General features: G+C 40.7%; 1 protein-coding gene across 13 annotated transcripts in view; it reads right to left on the reverse strand.

Annotated features, from left to right (window-relative positions):
* Window positions 1-2460: 2460 nt before the first annotated feature.
* The window catches only part of ppfia1 (PTPRF interacting protein alpha 1), a 43284-nt gene continuing 22269 nt past the window's right edge, over window positions 2461-23475 (reverse strand). The window contains exons 10-32 of one of the 13 annotated variants that reach the window (XM_067598113.1): window positions 21706-21789; window positions 21465-21596; window positions 21222-21284; window positions 20965-21044; window positions 19790-19940; window positions 18939-19162; window positions 18609-18840; window positions 15536-15565; window positions 13128-13252; window positions 12808-12980; window positions 12606-12699; window positions 12106-12117; window positions 10805-10886; window positions 10514-10714; window positions 10138-10200; window positions 9252-9278; window positions 6976-7151; window positions 6743-6840; window positions 6423-6598; window positions 5111-5179; window positions 4822-4990; window positions 4567-4631; window positions 2461-4268 (exon numbers count right to left, since the gene is read on the reverse strand). In XM_067598113.1, the coding sequence (XP_067454214.1) occupies window positions 4576-4631; window positions 4822-4990; window positions 5111-5179; window positions 6423-6598; window positions 6743-6840; window positions 6976-7151; window positions 9252-9278; window positions 10138-10200; window positions 10514-10714; window positions 10805-10886; window positions 12106-12117; window positions 12606-12699; window positions 12808-12980; window positions 13128-13252; window positions 15536-15565; window positions 18609-18840; window positions 18939-19162; window positions 19790-19940; window positions 20965-21044; window positions 21222-21284; window positions 21465-21596; window positions 21706-21789 (2517 nt within the window). In that variant the 3' untranslated portion in view covers window positions 2461-4268; window positions 4567-4575. Of the gene's footprint in view, window positions 4291-4566; window positions 4632-4821; window positions 4991-5110; window positions 5180-6422; window positions 6599-6742; window positions 6841-6975; window positions 7152-9251; window positions 9279-10137; window positions 10201-10513; window positions 10715-10804; window positions 10887-12105; window positions 12118-12605; window positions 12700-12807; window positions 12981-13127; window positions 13253-15535; window positions 15566-18608; window positions 18841-18938; window positions 19163-19789; window positions 19941-20964; window positions 21045-21221; window positions 21285-21464; window positions 21597-21705; window positions 21790-23475 lie in introns of all 13 variants that reach the window. The other 12 variants (XM_067598052.1, XM_067598190.1, XM_067597972.1 and 9 more) reach the window with 12 other exon arrangements.

The raw sequence follows: 23475 nt of genomic DNA on the forward strand, positions 1-23475 counted from the left end.
GACGTCACAGAGGGGCGGGGGGAAGGGGGGGCGGTTGATGAGCAAACTATAAATTTCTGTTTATTTAAACATTAATATTCATATTTTGGAGATAAATGTAAACATAAAAGAATAAATTAGGACATAAATAAAATGAAAATAAATGAATACGGAAAATAAGTAATTTGTCAAATAATTAATTAAATAAGTATTTATTTATGTATTTTTATATTTCTGTGCATATTTATTTATTTTCAAATTAACTTGCACATTTATTTGATAATTGGGAATTTAATTTCTACATTTATTTCTTTATTATTTCATTTATTTATTTATTGAGCTATTTATTTATTTATTTTTGATTTTGGCAGTTTTCAGTCCTTCATACATATTTTCTGATAAATTGATTAAAATTATGTAAGCCTACCACAACAAAAATGAACCATAAACTACGGAAGAAAACGGGAGATGAGAAAAGATCTTATAATTATGATTCACTATCTCAAAATTACGAGAAATGTTTTCATAATTATGACTTACTATCTCATAATTATGAGATCTATGATCTATGAGATAGTGAGTAATCATTGTGAGATAAGGCCTCTGATTCTTTTTTTTATTGGTGAATGTAATGCACTTCTGTTATATATATGAAACAATCTGTGGCTCGTTTCTTTCTGTAATTACCGATTTTATTTTTATTTCAAAGGGTTATAATTTACATGTAGGGCCTTATAGCCAGGATTTTATTAATACTGACCACAAACCAAAAAGATCTACAAGTATTTGGACTTTAAACCATTTAAAAAAAAAAAAAAAAAAAAAAGGTTCATTATACTTTCTGTAAATTTTATTTCCCAACATGAGGGTGTTACTGCGTATTTATCATTTTGGATTTGCTCATTGGAAAGTACAATTTTGAGGTACAGTTACTTGAGTATTTCTTGATGCTACTTTATACTTGTATTCCATTAGATTTTAAATTGTACTTTTTACTCCACTACATTTATATGACAGCTGTAGTTGTTTTACAGATTAAAATTTTACATTAAAAAACATAAAATAAGAGTATAAAATGCATCTGTAAAAGATTAAACCAACCTGTTTAACTTGAGACATCTCTTATAAAACAGCAGCGTCTATTTATGGCCCTTTGTCGTATTTCATAGATCTGAGTTTTATGCATTTCCACCAAAGAAGGATTCATCCAGTATTTCAAAAAGGCAAAGGTGAAAGAAAAGTCCAATAACTGGATGTAATTTTGTATAAAAGAACTTTTTTTCTTCTTTCCTGCCCCATTAATCATCTCACGACCCCTCAGATTGATCTTGTGACCCCTAAAGGGGTGAACTGTTCAGTTGAACTGTTTTGCAGTTCATCTCAGTAGTGAGGTGCATTGTACTGGAAACCAGTCTTCCCAGTTTGCATGAGGAACTTTTAAAGCCGACCTGTTCTGTGATCTGCTGTCATGATTATCAGCTCTGAGCTGAACTGATGTAACTTTATGAATGAAGACGCAGGTTGACTGTGCTGCTGTCTTCTACTTAGTCACAGGAAGCATTTATCTGCAGAACAGATATACTTTTACTCTTGATACTTGAAATAGTTTGATGATGTCTGTCTTTTACATAAGTAGAATTTTAAATTTAAGGACTTTTACTTGTATTGGAGTATTTTTACATTGTTGTATTACTACTTTGATGTAAGTGAAGGATTCTGGGGGAGATATGCTGAAGTCTTTATTTGATATTTTGTTGGCCAAAAAGTAATAAAATATACTGTAATCAGCTTATAAAACACCCACTGTGTTTATTTTAATTCAAGTATTAATAACTATTCATTTTAATTGTAGAATGTTAACTTCTCTTGGTTGCTACGACAACAAATCCACAAAAATTAGAGGACAAGACCTTCAGTGTCCTCAGTGGCATCTACAGTCATGTTTACATACATGGACTTTGTTTTATGTCCTATGTAGCTTCTTATATCATCATCATCATGTCAACTTATTGTAGTTGTCAATATCTGACTTAGATCAAACTTTACTGTTTGATCTTTGACTCTTTGGGATTTTTCAAGTGATAAACAGCTGTGAAATTATGTCTAAATACTGTATATATCACATTTTACGTCCAGTTGACTGGTGAATTATATTTCCAAATTATAAAATAGAAAAACATTTTCATTTAAAAATAGTTGAAACATGTAAACATATGGGGGGGGGGGTTATGCCAGATAGCTGTGCATGTTCACTCACTTTACTATCCAACAAACTGCCCACTGAACCAAACAACGCTGCCAACCGTCACGTTTTTACAATCACAGTGACTGAACAACAGTAACCTGAGGTCTGACAGAGAAGATAGAAAACACATTTTCTCCATCCAACCACTTTGTTCTCAGTTCTCACTCAACAATGAACATGTCTTTTATCTTTAAAAGACAACAAATCAAAACTAAGGCACGACAGGAAGAGCAGGAGAGTCTTGACAAGACAAAGCTTTAGTCTTTTTTTATCTGCAGTGGAAAATAAGTTTCAGTATTTTATTGAAAGTAAGCAATAAATAATACTGTGATAAAAATAGTTTATAAGTACTCAGACTGTACATCATTGTTACAAGATCAGAAGATTCAACGGGAAGAGCAGGAAATAAAACAACAGCAACATGATTTGCATTGTGCATAAATGACTAAAAATCACAAACAGAAAGAAACAAATCTCTACTGAAGCGTCGACTACATGAAGGGTGAAAAGAAAAAAAAAAACTCTTCGGTTCCTTCTCGTTAGCGTGGAAGCTAACGGAGGAACCTGTGTTGTGAGCGGTGACGAACTTAGACATGAGGAACAAACGAGGGAGGGGGGAGGAGGAAGGGGGGGGCTTTTACTCTGAAAGTATAACTGACGAAACACAACGTGAATGAGTAATAATAAATAAGAACAGAAGACAAGAGAGAGAGGAGTTAAGAAACAATAAGGCTTGATATGAAGTCTTCGTACAAAGTGTTTTTTTGTTGTTTTTTTAAAAAAAAGGTTTTTTGTGGGTGGATCTCGCCGCCTTGAGGGTCATCTAGTCACAGCGGGGATCGACTGAGGCCTCGGTGAAGTTGGTCCATCGTAGGAGATGCCGCACTTTGGACTCATCCGGTACGAGTGAGCCCGTTGGTGCGTTCCTCCAGAGGTGAGGGAGGAGGAGGAGGAAGGAGGGGAGGAGGGGGGTTTGTGTTTTTGTTAAAGGGACGAGCCGGGTGTGGCGGGGAGGTGATAAAGTGTTTCGGCATGCAAGGTCAACTAGAGAGAACCTGGAATTCTGTTTTCACTCGCGTCCGAAAGAAGTAGCCCTCTGTTCTGTGTGTGTGTGTTTGTTTTTGTTTTGCTACTGATATATATATGGCTTTTAATTCTTTAATTCAAGAGTTTCATTTTGGTATCGCAGATATGGAAAATAAAGAAGAGAGAGAGAGAAAAAAAAGAGGAAAATATACTGTGTTTCACATGATATCTGTCGTGTCACCATCACCTGGGCTTGCCAGCAGTTATTTTTTTTAACGGTGATGGATGACTCACAGTGTTGAGCAGTTTGTGAAACAGTCCAGCAAATTTGTCTGATATTCACACACACACACACACACACACACACACACACACACACACACACACACATCCATTGACCTAGATAAGAGCTGCATTTACACAAAATCACAAGTCATAAGCTACAAAAAAAAAAAAAAAATTACAACAGTTAAAAATGGCAAAGGATATAGAATTAAGTTATATCACATATGAAAGTCACTTGAGCAAAAAAAAAAAAAAATTCATTGATTAGAATTCAAATCAAAGAAAGGAAAACAAACATCTGGTCAATAGAATCAGGATTATAAAAAAGATTAGATAAAATGTCTGTTGGTAGAAATATACAAACTCCAGACAATTGAAACATTCAGTTACATACATCTGAGAGCTGAGCTTAATGCGGGCACAGTGGGGGAAATGATGCTTTTTTAAAAAGGGGGGGTTGATTAAGGGGATAGAGGCAAAAAAAAGGATTACATAGTAATTCTAAAATCAATTAAATGTCCCATTGGTTTACATAAATATAATAACAAATGTAGATAAATCTAGAAAGTTTCCTTTAGGGATACTGAGATTGGTGAGTAAGTTCTTTCTCTGTGATGACGACCAAAAAAAAAAACAAAAAAAACATCTTTTTAGTGTCCTTGCAAGTCATTTCAGTTCATCATCCTGGTCTTGAACGCAGGGAATTCCCCTTCATCTTCTGACCAGCGGTTACCTATAGAAATAATGAGGATAAACTGAGAAAAGGGGAAGAGAGGAGAGATGAACGAGACACAAGAGGAGGGAAGCAGGACAGAAGCCGGGGGATGGATGGATGGATGGATGGATGGATGGACGGGTGGAGGGAGGAGAAACAAAGGGAAAGAAGAAGAGGAGGAGGAGGAGGAGGAGAGGCGTAAAACGTGCGTTATTAGAGCGAGAACTAGAACACGAGAAAGCTGCGTTTCTGCTTTGGAAAGAGAGGAGGCAGTGAGGTCTGCAGTGAGGTAAACGTGCGTTTTGTGTGATCTTACCGTTGTGTGTTAACAAGAGTAGGTCCTGACTGTGGCAGTGTCCAGCCTCTGTATAGACTGACTTCCTGCGTTTCCATGGCGGCAGAAAATCACATGCAAAGACATGCCGTTAGTCGTCACAGCATCATAATCAAAAACGGCAAAGCAGATTCAAGCCATTCAAGAAGAATTTAAGAGTAACACGGAGGAGTTCTAGCAGCGATGACGGAGCGTATCACACATGCACACGCGGAGATGTTTTCTTCCTCTGCTTACCGTCCATCGGGCTCCTCTTTGGCTGCGTGGAGGGAGATGCCGCGCCGCTGCTGGTCACTCTGAAGTTGGCAGGCAGGGTATCTGACGCGCCCAAGGACATCCCCCTCATGTCTTTGGGCCTGAACTTCTTCCTCCATGAAGGAGCGCGCCGGAAGTTCTTATCGTCATCCTGGAAGAGAAACGAGGATGGATGGAGAGTTTCAAACATTATTTATCACTCAGTTTGTCTTACGAGTGTGTGTGTGTGTGTGTGTGTGTGTGTGTGTGTGTGTGTGTGTGTGTGTGTCACCTCTTCCATCCTCCTGTCCGTGCCCATCGCCAGCAGACTGTTGTATTCACGCTCCAGAGTGGCTCTGGCCTGGAAGAGACAAGAGGAGGAAAAACACAGATCGAGTTAAATAATATCAGACATTAATCCCTTTGAGGTGAGATATGACAACATCACACAGATCAACACAGAACCCTCAGGACTGACTCTCAGTCTGAAACCTTTTAATGAACACATCACACAGTTTTAGCTGAAACAGTAAAACTAATTTTACTACACTGACATCTTTTATCACATCTTGTCTTACCTCCACAGGCTGACATTATATTATATTATATTATATTATATTATATTATATTATATTATATTATATTATATTATATTATATTATATTATATTATATTATATGACTTGCTCTGATCTTGATCATTTGTTTCAGTTATTTCTTGAATACTGCAGGTGTTCCTTGTTATATTTGACATATTTTATTGTCCATTTATTCACTTATACTTGTGAATAAAGTGCTGTTTGAGTCTATTATTATTGCACTATTGATAGAGGATGTTTTCATGACAATTTAAGTATTTCCATCCACTGTTTTTATGTGTGTTTTCATTAAAAAGTAAATAAATAAAATAAATACAATAATAATAAAAATTAAAACCCTGAGTGGAGACGTGGGGAAGTCAAAACTTTCTAAAGTTTTTCCTCTTGTCTGAGGTGGAATTAATGGACTAAGTGAATAAATGATGACATCATGAATCATGAGACTTAAACGTCACTGAAGAGCTGAAAACATCAGATCTGTGTGGAGCGATGATGAGGAGGCTGTAACCTTCCTCATATGAATACATGAAACTAACAGAAATGTCATATTTCCATCATGTTTTCCATCGTTTGAGCTTTGCAGCTCTTTTCATGACGTCATCTTGTGTCTTCTGTCCAACTGGAGACTTTGTCGCCACCAACTATTAATTACAGCATAACAGTAAGTGGATATAAACACACATTCATTTGTGTTTTCTTCAGTCAACAATCATAAAGAACTCTTCCATCTCTCCTCACAGGGCAAATACTTGACAGGACTTGATTGACTGCTGCTGGTTTTGCTGTTGAACAGACGACCAGCCTTCAGTTCGACTCCTCCATAAAAAACAAGGTCATCAAAATTCCTTCCATTGATCAGACGGAGAAGTTTAACCAGCCTCAAACTGAATGAATTCTTTTAGAATGAGTCATAAACATCTTTATCCTGACTCAACACCTGTTCTGATCATCAGAGGAACTGAAGGCTCGGTGTAAACGGTGTGTGTGTGTGCGTGTGTGTGTGCACCTGTGTGTTCTGTGTGGGGATCTGCAGCAGGAGGGCCAGAGCGTTGTGATCGAAGGTCTCGTCCAGGGACAGCAGAGCTCCGTGGACTCCGCTCTCGTAAAGGTTGCTGCTGTACTCCTTCAGCCCGATGGCCTGAACCCAGCTGATCACACGCTCGTTACTCCACACCAGCACGTCTGCGTTAAAGAACACAACTCCAGCTTTAGAGCAACTCACAGACGGTGTACGATAAAACATCTAATATAACTCATCTGGACGGACGTGTATTAATACATTTCATGTCTCTTCTCGTATTGATTAATCAGCAGGATGTTTGTTACCGTTAAGCTCCAGCTGAGACTCTTCTCTCTTCCTCTCCAGCTCCATCCTGTCATAGTTGAGCCTCCTCAGACACATGACTCCACACTGAAAACTGTTCCTGTTGTACAAACACACAAACACACACACACAGTTGTTTATTGTTTATTTGGAAGCCTATTAGTTACCTGATTGTGTCTAACAGGACAACAGTAGAGCTCTATAAATCATTGATGATAATAATAAAGATGTTTACCTGTGGAAGCTGTCCACCATTTTCAGCTGTCCCCTCAGGTCTTTCTTGGTGAGGTGGTCCAGCATGCGGGCGTCTACCAGGGACTCCATGAAGTAAGAGCGGTACTGCGGCAGACCCAGACTGGGCAGCCACTCGTTACCGATCCACTCGTGGTTCATGTCTCCGTACGCCAACGTCTGCGGTCAGAAAACACGAGGTTTAACTGGCGTCTGTGTTCATGTAGAACGGTTGGAAAGTTTTGTTCATATGTAAAGAAACTACTCCAGGACACTGATGAACAGCACTAACATCAACAAAGATGTGACATGTAAAGCAGCTTATTGACACTTTTATCAACATACACGACGGTGATTTGACTATTATTTAATATCTAGTTCATATTTTCTTATATTTGTAATTTTTAGGAGGGTTTTTAACATGTAAACTTTCACACTAATTCATCTGTATGATAATAAAGATCAACTCTTCATAACTAAAGATCTAAAGCTTTAAAGCGATCTGACAGATCCCAGTCAGATTATTGATTAATGGTGTTGAGTCTATTACAGTATTCTGTCTGTCACAGCTGCCCAATTATAATTATAATACAAATTAGATCAATTTACAAGTAATAATTTCCAATTACGTAAACTTAAACACACAAGAATTCAATTACACATATTAGTTAACTTCTTAAAATTGTATTAAATTAATCAAGAATCATTTAGGTTACTTATAAACCTTTGACTTGAAGTGTAGAAACAAAGCAAAGTAAGTAAGATAATACTTGTTTATACAATAAGATAATGATCTTTATCTTATTGTAACAGGCGACAGTGAAGTCGGACTGATTAGGGCTCGTACATGTTGTTGCGTAACGTCTCTTTAAACAATAGTCTGCAGAGGTGTTGGTTAACTCTTCAAACACTAACTGTGGTTTTAACACAGGAAACTGATTCACTGTACAGTAACCGCGAGTGACGAAACCTGTGATAACAAACCAGTCACCACACGTTTCCTCCTGAAACCTCGACGCTGCTCTTTAAGCTCAACCATCACGTTAACATCCGAGTCGTAATTAAGACTGAAACTTTACTGAATGTTCTGATAGAAATAATACGGAGGTGTCTGAAAACCAAACACATATAGACACCGAACATCAAGTCTGTCGTCAATCAAACTCAAATTGAATAGATATGGTGTCATATTGTCAATACACTGAATTTTAATCCAACTCTGTGATCTCTACCATCCATCAGCCCACCTGCAACACCAGCAGACGTCTAATCTTAACTAATAATGCTTACAGTCTGCATTTTTAAAACATACATTATGTATAAAACACTGATAAATTCAGCCTCTGATCACGTTCAAGATCATCTCATCACCAGGTGTGAACTGGGTCTGATTCTATTATTGTAAATGATGATTATTTGTTTTATATTTTAGATGATTTTCTTGGCTTTAAACCATAATTTGATTTCTTTATTTGTGTAAATACGCATATTTTTTTGCCTGTACTTCAGCTTGACTGATGTCTGTCCCATTGTGTGTGTGTTCAGGTATAAAACCTTGTTCTGGGTTGTTTCCTGCAGCTGGTTCAGATCTTGTTCTGACTACAGTGGAAACTGCTCATATGGATCAAAAATCATTCCTATAAAAACGCTGTTTAAATAATATGCTTATAGTGATCAAGCAGACTGCTTACAGTGGTCATTTTGGGTCTTTTCATACAAGACAACATATGGAATTTTTTTACATTTTTTTGCTTTAATCCCATGATACATGTATGATGTGTACTTAACGGCTGCAGCACTATTGGCTGCTGTCTGTTTCATTACTTTATATTCATGTAATAAATATACAAATATTAATTAGACTGTAATCTGCATGAGAAATAAAGAAAGAAATGATGATCAACCACTTATAGTGATCAATTGGACCCGGACAGATGTGATCACTATAAGCAGTTTCCTCTGTACTAACAACAGAAGACAGAGACTCATTATTTCAGCTGTTTTTTCTGTATTTGGAAAGAATCCAAATTCAAATGTCTCTAAAGTATGAATGAGTCAAACTGGACCAGTCCAGACATGCGTGTTGTAAATGCAGCCTTGGTGGTATTTCAAGTGATACAGAGGGGAAACTGTGGCATCGCCTCTACGAGATACTTCAAACAAAAGAAGAATGAACACTGAGTAAAAGGTGGTGTTAGGAGTAGTAGCGCTAAGACAGTGAGCTGAGGTGGGGGTGGGGGGGGGGGGGTGGGGGGGTTATGGGGGGTAATGTGTGCAAACCTGGGCCCAGCTGCCCTCGTCATCCTCCTGGTGTTAGCATGGTTAGAGTGAGCATGGTGAGAAGAAAAGAAAGGCGGGTGTTAGTGAGGCAGCAGTGCTGGTTAGAGCAGCTTACTGTGGAAACATAAAATTCAAACAACGAGCCGGACAAATTAATAGTGAGGTATCAACGAGGAAATAAAAAAAACAGGGGACAAAACAACGAGAAACACACTGTAGGAGTGGGCGATATAGATAGAATTTTATATTATGGTATATTGATTTACTATTTCATCACATCTATGCAAAAATCACATAAAAATCTACTTTTCCAATAAAGCAGACCTGCCAATTGATTTGCAAAATTGCCAAAATTGTTCTAAGTAAAAGGAGAAGCTACCACAGTCATATCGCCCAACCCTAATATATTACACTGTTCTAGAAACATCTGCACTAAGTTAATAATTCCTTCAGGCTTCTTCTCTCTGGCTGCCATTTCAGATAGCTTGTTCATAAACAGAAAAACAAAGTGCGGTGATGTGAGCAGCAGGGTTTCACTAATTAATCATACAGCACTAACACACACACACACACACACACACAAAACACTAGCTACTGTAAAGCAAACACACACAAACAGGATGTATAAAGGAAGAGAACACTACTGATACCAACTAGGACAAAAAATCACAAACTAGTGGAGAGACAAAGGTCTTGTTCCAAGTTGCCCTTTAAGCCTTTAAGTAATTATCTTAAATTAACACTGGATCACAAAGTGTCAAAATTAACATCTGCATGTAATGGAGTGAGAAGCTGCTGCCCTCTGAGCAACTTGGAACGAGCCCCCCCCGACGGTCACCGCAGATGCGAGAAGCCACCAGTGTCCAGCCAATCAGGGTCGACTAACCGTGGGAGGTGTGGCTGCCAAACTTTCCATTTCTTCATGTGTGACCCAAACGTTTCCTGTGGTCTGATCATTTGACACACACCCCACCCCCAATCACAAGTGAGTCAAGTGTGCAAAGAGGGGGAAGAAGTGATGACAGACAGACAGACAGACAGGAGAAGAGCGGGATGGAAAAAAGAAAAAGATCAAGAAGCGTTTCTTTAATTATTATTGTTATTGTTGTTAGGAAATAAATCAAGTAGTTAAAATGTTAATCAGTAACATGCTCGATCAGACCGAGAAGGGTTTGACAACAGTATCTGTATTCAGGTGACAGTCAGCTATGTGTGTATCCTGTGTGCTGCGTGTTTGTCCGCTTTGTTATTCCAAACGTTACCGTTCTGGAGGTGGGCGGGGCAGAAGGGCTGGTGAGCGACATGATTTCCTGGATGGCCAGGCGAAGTTTTAGACGATGTAACGGGTTGCTGATGCCGATCTCCCTTTGGATCTCCGTGTCCGATAACGCCGACATGATGGCTCCGCTCTTCACGTTGGCGCGACATGCGGCCACGTACCACGCCGGCATGCCCACCCACAGCTGGTGGAGAGGAGGGTATCATCAGTTAAATACTAACGGACGTGTTACTGGTTTGAATGGTTTTCGGATCGTTTGTGTCAAGTGTTGTACCTCCAGCCAAACCACGACGGTTGGTCCGTCCCACTGGGCGAACGGCAGGCCCTGCCTGCGAGCCTCCTCCAGTAATTCATGCCTAACACACAATAAAGGTATTTAAGCCACAATGCAATAAGAGTTCACTCACCCAAGAACCCCCACATACATACACCGTCACATACCCAGATCCACAGACCCACGAAAACTCCCACATTCCCACGTTTGAGCACATAAACAAACCCAACCAATGACATCAGCTGACATGCACATTCAGAACAGACAGCAGGAGTCTGAGAGAAAACAAAGAAGAAGAAGAAACCCCAGGAAGACTCAAACACAGACACAGTCATCTGGAAAACCTTTGGCAGAAACTCCTTGTTTAAAGGTTTTAGCAAAAATATTGGCCTATAATGACCACAAGTGTTTGTCAAAACCTCCTCAGCCTATCCAGGTTCAACCAGATGGCTCTTTGGTTAAGCTTCTGGGAGTTGACTGGCGGTCTTAACCAGGTCTTCAGGACTGAGTTTTCTCCCAGAACCAGTGCTTTAAGAGTCCACTTAGAAAGATGACTTTAGTATAGAAGCATTCCTCTACAACCGTAGGGGACATTGACATGCATAGAGGTAAGTATTTAGGACAGGAAAACCTTTCTAAATATTGTACAGTCATTTCATGCACATTCTCAGTTCTTCATGAAGGAACGATGCCATTAGTGGAGAATCCTTGGGAGGTTTTTTGGGGGGGATGTTGGAAGCAGCTAAAATTCACTAGCATGTCAACAAGTCATAACTGATGCTACAAAATAAAGGAAATGTCTGTATTTGGCCACTAGATGGGGCTGTGTGCCACATACTGCTGATAAACAACAAGCCCATCCTCTGTCTGGCAGATCAACTATTATAAAAAAGATGAACAGATAAGTACAAAAGTCTTAATTAACAACATACTTCTGAGGACATTTACAGAAACACACTGATGTAAATGACATGATCTTTTACAGACATGAAAAAAGAAAAAAAACATATTTGGTTGAATTCTTTCATTAACTGTCTTCCAAACGTTGTTATGTATAACTTCATGCTTTGGTAGGAAAACTGCAAGAGGAAAATTTGTCACTCAATAAAAAAATCAGCACACACATTCCAGTTAGTTAAGCTGCTCTGTGGAAAGCAGGGTAAAGAGCAGCATGGAAAAGCCATCAGACGTTGGAAAGGGACAGTCGTTCGGGGTCATCGAGAGTTATCAGCGAGGTCAACGTGAAGCCGAGTGTGGGGAAGAAGATAAGGCGAAGCAAAAGCAATTATGAACCAACTTACCCGGTCTTTGGACTACACATGGAATGAGAAGAGGATGATAAAACAAAAAAAAAGAAGAAGAGGGGGGGAGGTTGGCAAAACAATAAAGAGAAAGAATGAATCGATGCTACTTTAAAAAGCTGTATGGAAGCAATACAAAAAACTAGCAATACTATTGCACAAAACTACAAATGAGGGAAACACACATAAAATGGTTGTGGGAGATGACTGCAGTGGAAACAACTGGGTGTGGAATGGAAGAAGATGAGCTGATAGAAGTGAGCGTGTGAGCCAGGTGGCGGGGAGTGAGCGTGTGAGCCAGCTCTGGACTGCAGCGGGAGCACCGAGCCCACAATAACTCATGGACTCTTAACGGTGAACATTATTATTAACACTGTACTCCGGTATCAGCATCCTGCACAACAGGGTGTCATATATTGTTATCTTTAAAAACCTTTTTCTCAGTCTAAATAAATCATATAGAGAGGAGAAAGTGAGTTGATTGTGAGGAAGACACCTACTTCTTCTGCTGCTTCCTGTTCTTCTCTGCAGGTCCTCCCAGGGTGCCCATTCCCAAACCATCCTTAGGAGAGCTCTCTGCTTCAGGAGTGCCAGCTAGGAAGATGCACAAACACCGTGTTCAGAGCTGCTAGCATGGAACGGCATCACATTTACATGAACGTGTGCTGTAGAGGAGTAAAAACCCTGAGCCTAGTGTCTGACCTTGGCTAGGAGAGTCCTTGCCAGGAATGCTGGGTCGACCCTTCTCCTTCTTCCCAAAGAGGCGTCCAATGGAAGACTTGATGCTCTTCTTCTTGGCTGCTTTGTTGAGGGAGTCCTGGCTGCTGTTACTACTGCTGGGGTTACTGCCCTGGCCGTCTTGCAGGCCGGCCAGACTGTGGGACCAGAGAGGATTGACGAGATAAGAGAGAAAACAGAGAGACCAAAGAGGTACGTGGAAAATTCTAGACACCTCTCAGGTTCAGCCCTAAACAAAGTGAAGGTATAAAACAATTTCTTCAGGTGACGGGAGCAGGCGTTACCCTCGGATGTCTCTGATGTCCTCATGGCTGGCAGCGTGCCCCGCCTCCCTGTTCAGGCGCATGGAGCGTGGAGTGGTGGGGGGCGACGTCTCACATCGGATAGTGGCTTTGTCATCCTGAGCAGACTGTGTAGCAGTGAGAGAGACATGTTAGTGAGGGATCGTTCTGGTTTCACTGTTCAGACCACAAGTAGGAAAAAAAAAAAACATCCTTAATTTGCAAACACGGCTGTTGAATGAAAAGGTGCTTCATTAAAATTACACTATAGTTTTTTGTTTTTGCACTCTGCCCTCACAGTCCAGACCATAAATCAACACCTGAGCTCATTGTGAACGTTTCGGCCACTTTGTCCAGCTAACCTAGAAGAATTCACTCTGCAGTATTTCTGCAAGAAAAAAAAATACTGACTTACTTATATTTGACTTACTTATATAATTATAAAAGAAGTAATGAAAAACTCCTTAAGCTGTGGTGGAAATGACGACTTTGTCTGAACAGGTAACCTACTTTACCTGTTTAAATTACATATGTGTTACATTTACAAAGACTCTGTAAATCCTAGTGATTAGCAATAAGTTGTGTCTTAAAAAAGTCTTGATTTGTGTTTCTCGTGCCGTTCGTCACGACACATTCTTGTCTCCACTTTTTACAATCATATAAAAGTAGCACAGCAAAAACGTTATTTTGATAACTGTTTAAGTGACTTATTTAGTATCTCATAGTTTCCACAGACAACGTTTTATTGACTCATTTAGCGTTGCAATTAATGCAATTTTCACTGATGCAAACGACAACTTCAAAAAACCCAGGTGACGTATTAAAATTGCTTGTTTTGTCCGACCAACAAAGATTTTCATTTGGCATTTTTGCTTGAAACTTTTCAACAACTAATTAATAAATAAAATAGTTGCTGATTTATTTTCTGTTTATCAGTTTATCAGTGGTTCCAGAGTGATACCTCTGTGTGCCGCTATGATGGTGGGAAAGATGAAGGCCCTGAAAGACGCTGTGTAGCTTCATATTACAATACTTTCATATATAGTATATAACAAAACACTCCTGTGCAATATCACTAAAATGTTAAATGATTCAATTGATCTTAAGATAATTGTAGTGTTTTTAGGGTATTTGATCTTATTTGTAATTAAAAACAAACAGGTTCGATAAACTAAATTGAAAATACAATCCTCAAGAAAGTGAGAACGCCTTTGACTTCCAGTTAAGACCGACTGCCTGAACAAGGTTATAAAAGAACCTGTGAACACAACAACTTCCTCAGTTTTGACCTGAGTTGTGTTTAATGCAACATGGTTCCACATGAACAAGTAAGAAACCAGATTGTGAGACTTTATAAAGATTTGAGAGGGAATAAAATCCTCAGTAAGCTACTGAACAGAAGCCAGAACACAGCTGCAGCAGTGGTTCGGAGCAACAGGAGGAACCATACTACCAATAACAGAAAGGTGCAGCTGCCCAAAAATTACAGCACGCACAATTTACTATTTACGCATCCTTGCATTGAAAAACAGGGTAAGACGGGTTAAGTGCTTCTGACTTGGCACAAGGATTATCTGTGGAAACTGGTGTTTCAGTGGCTGCTCACACAGCGCGAAGGACACTGCATGAAGTCAACCTCTATGGACGACGTCCAAAAAAAGAAAAACCATTACTCACAAAACTGAAAGATTAAACTTTGCCAAAGAACACGAGAAGAAGCCTGATGAATACTGGCAGCACATCCTTTGGTCAGATGAAACCAAAGTAAATTTGTTCGGATCGGACGGGTGCGGCGTGTTTGGCGCGGAGCTGGCCGGGACTACCGCAGCGACTGCACACTGCTGACCGTCAAACATGGAGGTGCTGATACGGGGCTGTAGGGGACGTTTATAGACGGAGCTATGAACCTAAATACTGAATGAAAAGATGACTCCCAGACTCAAGAAGGTTGGCAGGAGAGGAATCTTCCAACATGACAATGATCCTAAACACGCTGCAAAAATCACTTAAGAGTGATCACTTAAAATCAGGTAAGAGAGTCTTACTGATGAAGGATGTCACAGTTCATTCTTAAATATGGACCTTACATTATACTTGAGTCAAACATTCTGTTTTTCAAGTGAACAAGCTTAATTCTTCTTAAGTATTGTTTAAAAACAAATAAAAGTGTATTAAATGCAATGTATACTTAACATTTTAGTGATATTAAGCAGGAGTGTACTCAGTTTTGTTATATACTGTATTTGCAGATGGGAGAGTATGAGGTTGTATTAGATGCTACATTGCAGAGTATGATGGAGAAACTAAAGCTGTGGATTGTACTTGGAGGGGGGTCTAGGGTTGGGACATGATGGGGGGGGGGGGGGGGGGGTGAGAGTAAGAGTGCCCAGTGAAGCAGGTCTCTAGTTTACCTTCCTGCGGTGCTTGCGCAGGTCACTAGGCTGAAGCATGGAGCAAAAAAAAAAAGGAGAGAGAGAGAGAGAGAGAGGAGAAAAAGCTGTTAGTGAGACGCACGACAGACCAAGCAGTGGAACCAAGCCATGCACAAACACACAAGAGCCGGAAATCAGAACAAGATACACATTTACCCCGTGTAAACTGTCACTAAAGTACACACACACACACACACACACACACACACACACAGAGCAGTGGAGACCCAGAGAAACTGTTTAATTGTGCAGTTGTTGGAGAGAAAGCCTGCAGGAGTGAAGAAGAGGAGACACAGCAAACTAACCACGCCGGAGGTCGGGTCAGGAACAGGGTTGGATGGGTGCAGCCTCGCTCAGATAAAGTGATGTAGGAAGTTGGAGGGAAACTTTTACAAACACTAATAAGTTGGTAACTTGAATAACTAAGTAGGTGACCGGTTTACCTCTGGTGAACATCAGAGTGTTGAAATCACAGGTGCTATGAAACAGTTAGCTTAAACGTTAGCTGGGTAGTTTTGCTTTGACTTGGCTGAGAGCAGTGTGACACCTGAATTTATGAAACAGAGCTGTTGTAGACATATTTTCCATTGTGCACCTAAAAGAGGGGAGGTGGGAGGTTGGGGGGGGGGGGGGGATTTTTCCCCCCCTCTGCATTCCTCACAGGCCTGGCATTAGCAGAGCAAATAAACCATCAGCCTGCCACATTTCTATGGGAGTTTATTTTGCCCCAGGAGAAAAATACCTAATCACTCATTTCCTTTCCTCAACTGACACAGTGAGGCCAGGGCACGGAAGAGATTAGAGAGCTATAAAAGGGAAACAGGAAGAGGAAATTGAAGGGTGAGCAGAAAGTTAATTTAATCACCCAAAATGCTTCTTTTCTTCCAGTGTCTCTTTATTTAGGAGGTTCGACCGGTTTCATCGATGCCTTGCTGACAGATGTGAAAGTTCACGAGACGAGATTAAAATAAAACATCTGTTAAAGCTGACAGTTGTTTCTCAGGCTTTATCTGCCAAACTAAAAGCAGCGCTCCCTTCTTGTCTCTGATGTTTTACAGCCGTAGTTCAATTAACTTCATGAACTGTTGGAGTCCTCCGCTGTCAGCAGAACAGAGCGCCAGCTTTCCACAACCAGTCGAGTTAGACGATAACCGCGCTGCAATCAAGCTGATGAGCGATGACTTCATTATTTTATTATCTAGCTTCAATAAATGTGACACATAAAAGGAAAAAGGGGGCAGTGATCGGTGACCTTTTTTTCCCCTCCTGGAAATCTTACAGGGACTGAAGAAATGCTTGAACTCGGGTTAATTATTGCAATCGCAAGATCACAAATTCCTGACAGGACTGACTGATGAGAAATACCAGCTGCAACATTCACAGGAAAAACTAGTCACAGTGGCCTCAAAATTTCCAGCCCAGCTCATGTTTTGAAACACAACTAAAAAAAAGTGGCTGCAGGAGAAAGTGTCAACCCGACAGAAGTGAAGCTACAGTCTTTTCAACAGGTTCCTAATGTAACTGTAATGATGAACTGTTCAACACAGCAAGGTGACGTTACAGGAAGAGACGAGATAAACAAACATAGAAAACCAGAGCAGTGGCAGCCTGTTACACTGACCTGAGCACCGCCTAGAGCACCAGAGTCACACAGGTGAGCAGGAGGAGCTCACATGTTTTTGTTCTGCTAGTATTAACCATAAAAAGTGAATCTTGCTCACCAGTTGAGGTGTTTCCCTTTAATGTCTTTGTTTGAATATTCACATGTATCTAGAATATTGACACAAGATCATGATTGGTCTGACTGACAGTCGCCTGGAGGTTTGTTGTAAGATGATAAAACCATTTCTTTGCTTATGTCTTTTTGATCCTGCTTAATTCAGCTAAATAAGGAGTTGTTCTGTGAAGCACTTGGATCTTTTCACACTGCAGTCTCTCCCAGATCAACCTGCACATATTTCAAAACACCCACCAGCCAGGTGTGTGAGGAAAAGGAGCTTAACTGGCCTAAACTGAATCTATTTCACTATGCTGTCAATGTGCACCTGTCTGAGGGTGAATATTAACACAAATCTTCTGTTTACTCATCTTTTCTGATTCCATTTGTAGCCACTGAAAGACCCCTAATAGATAATTTTACTGCTAATAGTCAGAGAAAGCTTTTGTCACTAAAACTACTTTTTATCTGGATATTTATGAGACGTATGACGTGAATTACTGTTGAATTATGTGGTACTGTACGGCAGAGTGATTGTGCGTCAAAGGCAAATTTCCTTCTGGGACAATAAAGTCTTATCTTCATGACCAAGCTTAAAGGGGGCAAACGGTGCAATTCTTATTATCTCTAAAATAATATTACCTGATATAATTATATTTTGATTACTAGCTTGACACACAAGCTCCGTCTGCATCATCATGATTATTCTTGGAGCACACAATCGGAAAAAAAAAAAAAAAGAAAAGTTCACAAGTGTCTTATGGTAACAAACGGAAAGCTAGAGGCAGACTGCACCCACCCGGGGATGGAAGGATGGAAGGAAGGAAGGAAGGGGACTGCGGAGAGATCTGCAGGTACCTGAAAAAACGGTGCATAGCTATAAGCTTGAGGGGGGGGGCTGAAGCCGGTTGCACCATAGGGCAGGTAAGTTACTGTCTGCTGGGAGAGGGAGCTCTGGATGACGTAGGGATCATAGCAATATTGCTACAGGCAAGCGGGGGAGGGGGGGGTAGTTACATATACACATGGTTACAGACTCTCGCACGCACACACAAAATATTAGTACTGATCATACTGATGAGAGGAGACAGAGTAAATAAACACAGTCAGTGTTAAAAGCATAATTAGGTGAAAATACACAGTTAGACCTGAAATACAAGACGACACCATGAATAGAATCACACAGGAAACTCATTCTGACTTATTTGATTTGTGTAATGAGAGAAAGCAATACTAGAGTTTCCTGAGGCATAACTGGATAAAGCTTTTTAGACACGGAGGGGTGATAAATACGGTCCTGGTTGGGAAACATATGACGGGAGAGGAAGTGGTTACCAAGGTCATGACACCCATGCGGTCCAGTTCTCTGTTGGGGCTTCGGGGAATGCGTCTGGGGGTAGAGTGGCCGGAGCCCGGGGGAGAGCCGCCCAACGAGGAGCCCGCGCACAGTGACGGAGGGATGGAGCTCATGGAGCGGAAACGTCCTCCCAGACTGTCGCCGCTGCCCACCCGGCACTCGATCTCCTCTGCCCGGATAGCTGTGCTCTCCTTCTCCTCTTGGATCATTCTGGAAAGATTAAAAAAAAAAATAAAGGAAATAAGAGTCGAGTTAAATTCAGGCGCTGCTGCTGAAAAGATTCATCTAAATATGTGGAAGTCGTGTACCTAATTTCATTGTTGATAGCGTCCAGCTGCTCCTGCAGCATTAAGGCGAGGGTCTGTGCGTCGGCCTGGCCACCAGGGGACAGCAGGTCCACCGAGCTGAAAATGGTCTCTCGGTCCTCCTCCAGGTCTGAGGCGTCCATGTCGCTCTCGAAGGCCTGGGCCACGTTCGCCAGCACGTTGGCCTGCTGCATGCGCTCCCACTCCTGCTCGTTCAGAGTCTGCACCTGGATTAACACACGGAAGGTATAAAACAGGAAACGGAGAAAGAACGGAGGGAGAGAGTATTCAAACAGCAGAGAGAGGAATATATGAGGGGAGAGAGAGGTGACAGAGAGATGAGGAGGTTAGCTGGATACTTGAGTATTGGTCATTGATTCACTACACAGACAAGTAACTGTCACTGTTATCGCCACCACACTGACTTACATGTCGCTGATGTCCAGAGGAAGCAAACAGAGAGAGACGGAGAAGAAAAATCATCAAAAAGAACTCAAACATTAGACTGAAACAGGTGCAGGAAGGAGAAAGAAACAGTTACAGTGAAGAAGATCGAACCAGTAGATTATTTCAAAAGTGAAAAGAACTTAAAACTGCTCAACTTGAACGTACAAGAATTCAGCTTCAAGTTCTCGCCGTCTCATTAGACTGGATAACACTCGTCTTTGTTTATAGTGTGTTCAGTGTAAGCAGGAACCCGCAGGAACCTGTATGATCTATGACACTCACAGATTCTGCTGGTGTCCATGTTGTTTAACAAGTAAGATCTTTAAACTACCTGATGAATTCCTTTAACATTAATTAAGCAGATATAAATCTATTGTTTGTACAGCGGACGGGTCGGGGGAGCTCACCTTGGATGGCTCGTCCCGGAGCGCCGCCACTCGTCCCTTCTGAGGCCGCCTCAGCACCAGAGCGCTGCCGTAGTGGTCTGAGTTACTGTCCATCATGGAGGAAGCCGACACCGGGTATCTGAAGTCTGGAGTGCTGCCCAGCTGCGACCGTCTGGAAGAAAACACACATACGAACTGATCAGGAAGACTACAAACATGGTTTCTTCTGTACAAATATGTCTTCCCCAACAAATTAAGACAAAATAAAACATTTATTTATTGAAAGTTTGTACGCAGCAGCATTCTGGAGAAAACTGGAGGTTTATTTTGCTGATCAAACAAACCAGTCAGAATATTATTTTATATTATGCAACTTAACTTACTGATCTTAATCATATTCACAGGTTTTCTGAATCTATCGAGTTATTCATTATTAAATATGGAAATTATATTGATTCTGTTAAACTTATCAATAATTAGAAATGTGTGTATAATTAATCTGCTGCAGGAGTTTTAAGTCGTTCTCTTTGCATATTTATCTTTAACTTATTTATCTGCTTAACTTTAATAATAATATTATCATATTTGTGATTATTTGCATATTAAATTATTACATTTTATCTTATCTTAGTTTTTCTTTATTGACATTTCATGTTTTAATTTAACTCAATGTGTAATTAACTATTGAAATGTTGTTGTTGTTTTTTTTACTTTACAAATGTACAATAACAATGAAATTGATCATCATCTGGTTTTGGTTGTCATGACAACCAAACATGCGCTTCAACAAGCAGCAGCAAAGTCCGCTAGCTCTCAACTTTGGCTGAATTTTGCTTTGTTTTTGTTGTGTTTTTGTTTGTGAGGGATGTTTCTGTGGGGAGAAGAGTTTAATTGAGGGAAGAGCTTCTTTCGTTGAGGCTGAGTGAATCTGGAGGATACCACCCTGTTACAGCTGGGATCAAACTGAAAGCTATGATGGACACTAGCAGACAGCCTGTCCACAGCCTCCTGGAGCGACGGAGGAGAAGCTGCAGCAGTCGGCTCCTCTCAGATCCTCCGTCTCCACGGCAATAAGACTGTTCAATTCCTCCTGGACTGACTGGATAGTTTTTATATTTTGATGAGCTCTAAAGTAATATCTATCTCTCTCTCTATGTTGTGTGTGACATACGGGATATTCTTAATAAACAGCTTACCCGTGTAGTAAGGAGTTGCTCCTGCTCCTGCCCTGCTCGTTCTCTGCCCTCATGGTCTCGATCTGGATCAGGAGCTGCTCCTATAAGACAGAACATTTACAGACATGTTGTCATTTGGCGGAGATTCAAAAAGCCTGTAGCCTTTAAGGAAAATGTCAACATCACTAGAGAGTATATCATGACAAGAACACAAAGATTCCCCCCAAACAAGAAGAAGCTTTTCACTTTAATTCTACAGTTTGGCAAAGATCCCTCACCTTCTCATGATGAGACTCCTCAATCAACTTCTTAGTGTGCTCCAGTTCTCTTATCAGGGCATTCTGCAGAGAGAGAGACGGAGACAAGCTGGCAAATAAACATTGACTGAGCTGCTAATATGCACCGTGACATATGATGTCACCACCAAACAGTCATGGGACTGGCACAGTGACCCAACAAATATTTATAATGGCAATGATATACAGTGTTCCAACAATAAACCACACGTCTGCGTTAATCACCTTATCCTCCAGAGCAGACATCCTCTCTTTGAGGTGGAGCTGGAGTCTTTCATTGGACTCTGACAGGAGCTTGTCCACCGTCTCCGACAGACGCTTGTTGTGCTCCTCGTTCATCTTCTCTCGCTGCCGTGCCTACAAAAATAGAAACGTTACATTTATAGAAGGTGCGCATGTTGAGAATGACTCGATATCAGTAAAAGGTTTTGTTTGATGACAGCAGATTCCCCTCTCTCTTTCTCACCCTGAGCAGTTCCTGGTTCTTCTCCTCCAGCTGGGCCTCCAGCTGCCTCAGTCTCTCCTCCACGTTTCCGTGGCGTTCCTCTGCCTGAAAACGGGGGGGGACACGGATAGGAAACCCTTTATCTTTCCTGTACTAAGACAGATCAGTGGCTCAGTATATTCAGGCCTCTCATCAGATCTAATGAGTGTCTCTAGAGCTGTGCTTTGATCTCCCCTGCAGTGTGCTTTGTCATCCATCCTGGAGAAGGACCTCGCCGAGAAAAGGTCTAAATAAGCTCGGCCCTGATTGAGGTTTTGGGGACGGAGATCAAGTCCTTCAAAAGGATGGGGGTCACCAACTTCACCAGCCTGGGAAGCATGAGTCTACATGTGTCAACCTACAGCTAAAAGCCGAGAACCGTGCACCGGCTGCATGAGGAGAGGACAGCAAAGCAACACAACCCACAGATAAACAAAAACAACAGCCAGTATTTCCCATAATGCAGATCTACCATACAACTAAATATTAAATCACAGTCTACAGACGTGTGTGTAAATAAGGATCAGTCTATTGGCTCGTATTTATGTAAAAAGCCAATAGTCTGATCATTTCTCTGCGACACAGCCTGTTCTAGTAATCTAGTAAAGGGCGGGGTCTCCACAAGTCTTTGAGCAAATCAGCTGGCACTTCCTGTTTGTGTTAGACACCAAACATTAAGTTTTCTAAAGGAGAGGTACCAGCATGAAGTGCTGAGCAACATAACACACCAGCACATAAAACACAAACACAGCGGCGTATAGGAACGGGCGGGTCAGGGCCGGGTTTCAGGCTAAATAACATACTACAGCTGCTACGTCACTTAACCAGGTGCTTCAATGACTGAAATCAGACAGAGTGATGACAGTATTTTTGTTTGGAATTTCTGACCATTTTTTTATGTTTCAATTGTTCATTATTTTTTTATTGGCCTGGTTAAGATCCGTAACAGAACAAAATGGGAGTTTTTTTTTCCAGTATCCAGCAGGATTTGGAATTAGCATTTTGAGTAAACCTGGTCTACCTTCTTCTGGGTCTTAGTGCCTTTAGAGCCACACAGAACACACTAGGGGGGTTTGACAAGGAAGAGGAGAGAACACAGGATACATTTAATGTGAGTTTAAGCACAATTAAACGTGGTGGTTGGAGGGAGACGGATACTTTGATGGCAGCACCGTGTCAGAGGAGGAATAACACAACGAGGGATGTTGAGCTTCACCGAATAGACGAGAACGGAGGATCTATGTTAATGTCATGTATGACGACTATGTGTCTCCAGTCAAAGAGGAAATGAGTCAGGATCATTAAAAATGCATGAAGGTGTGTGTGTGTGTGTGTGTGTGTGGGGGTCAACAGTGAAGATGGAGCGTGACACTGAAGAGTTAAAGAGTGGAGGGAAATTAAATTGGCCTTTAATGCTTATTAGTTCTTAATGTCTTTAAAGAAAAATGGAAAGTTTAGAGATGATTTAATAGTTTAGAATATAATGTTTGTTCTATTTGTGTATTCTAACTAGATCTGCATGTCACAACTTTTAGGTCTGTAATGTTGTCATTAAAGTTATTTGTACTGTTTTATCTGGAATCATCTTTAAATTTTATGCGTAACACTTGTTTGGGTCAAATGACTTATTACTTCTAGATTTGTTTTTTCTTTCTGTTTTGTGTTCGTGTGTCTGAATAAAGTGAACAAAAAGCAAGAAAGAAGAAACTGTGGAAATGACAGAGATGAGTTCAAAGATGTGAAACGTCTCTG

This window comes from Thunnus thynnus, chromosome 1 (genome assembly GCF_963924715.1).
Source record: "Thunnus thynnus chromosome 1, fThuThy2.1, whole genome shotgun sequence".
Classification (NCBI taxonomy): domain Eukaryota; kingdom Metazoa; phylum Chordata; class Actinopteri; order Scombriformes; family Scombridae; genus Thunnus; species Thunnus thynnus.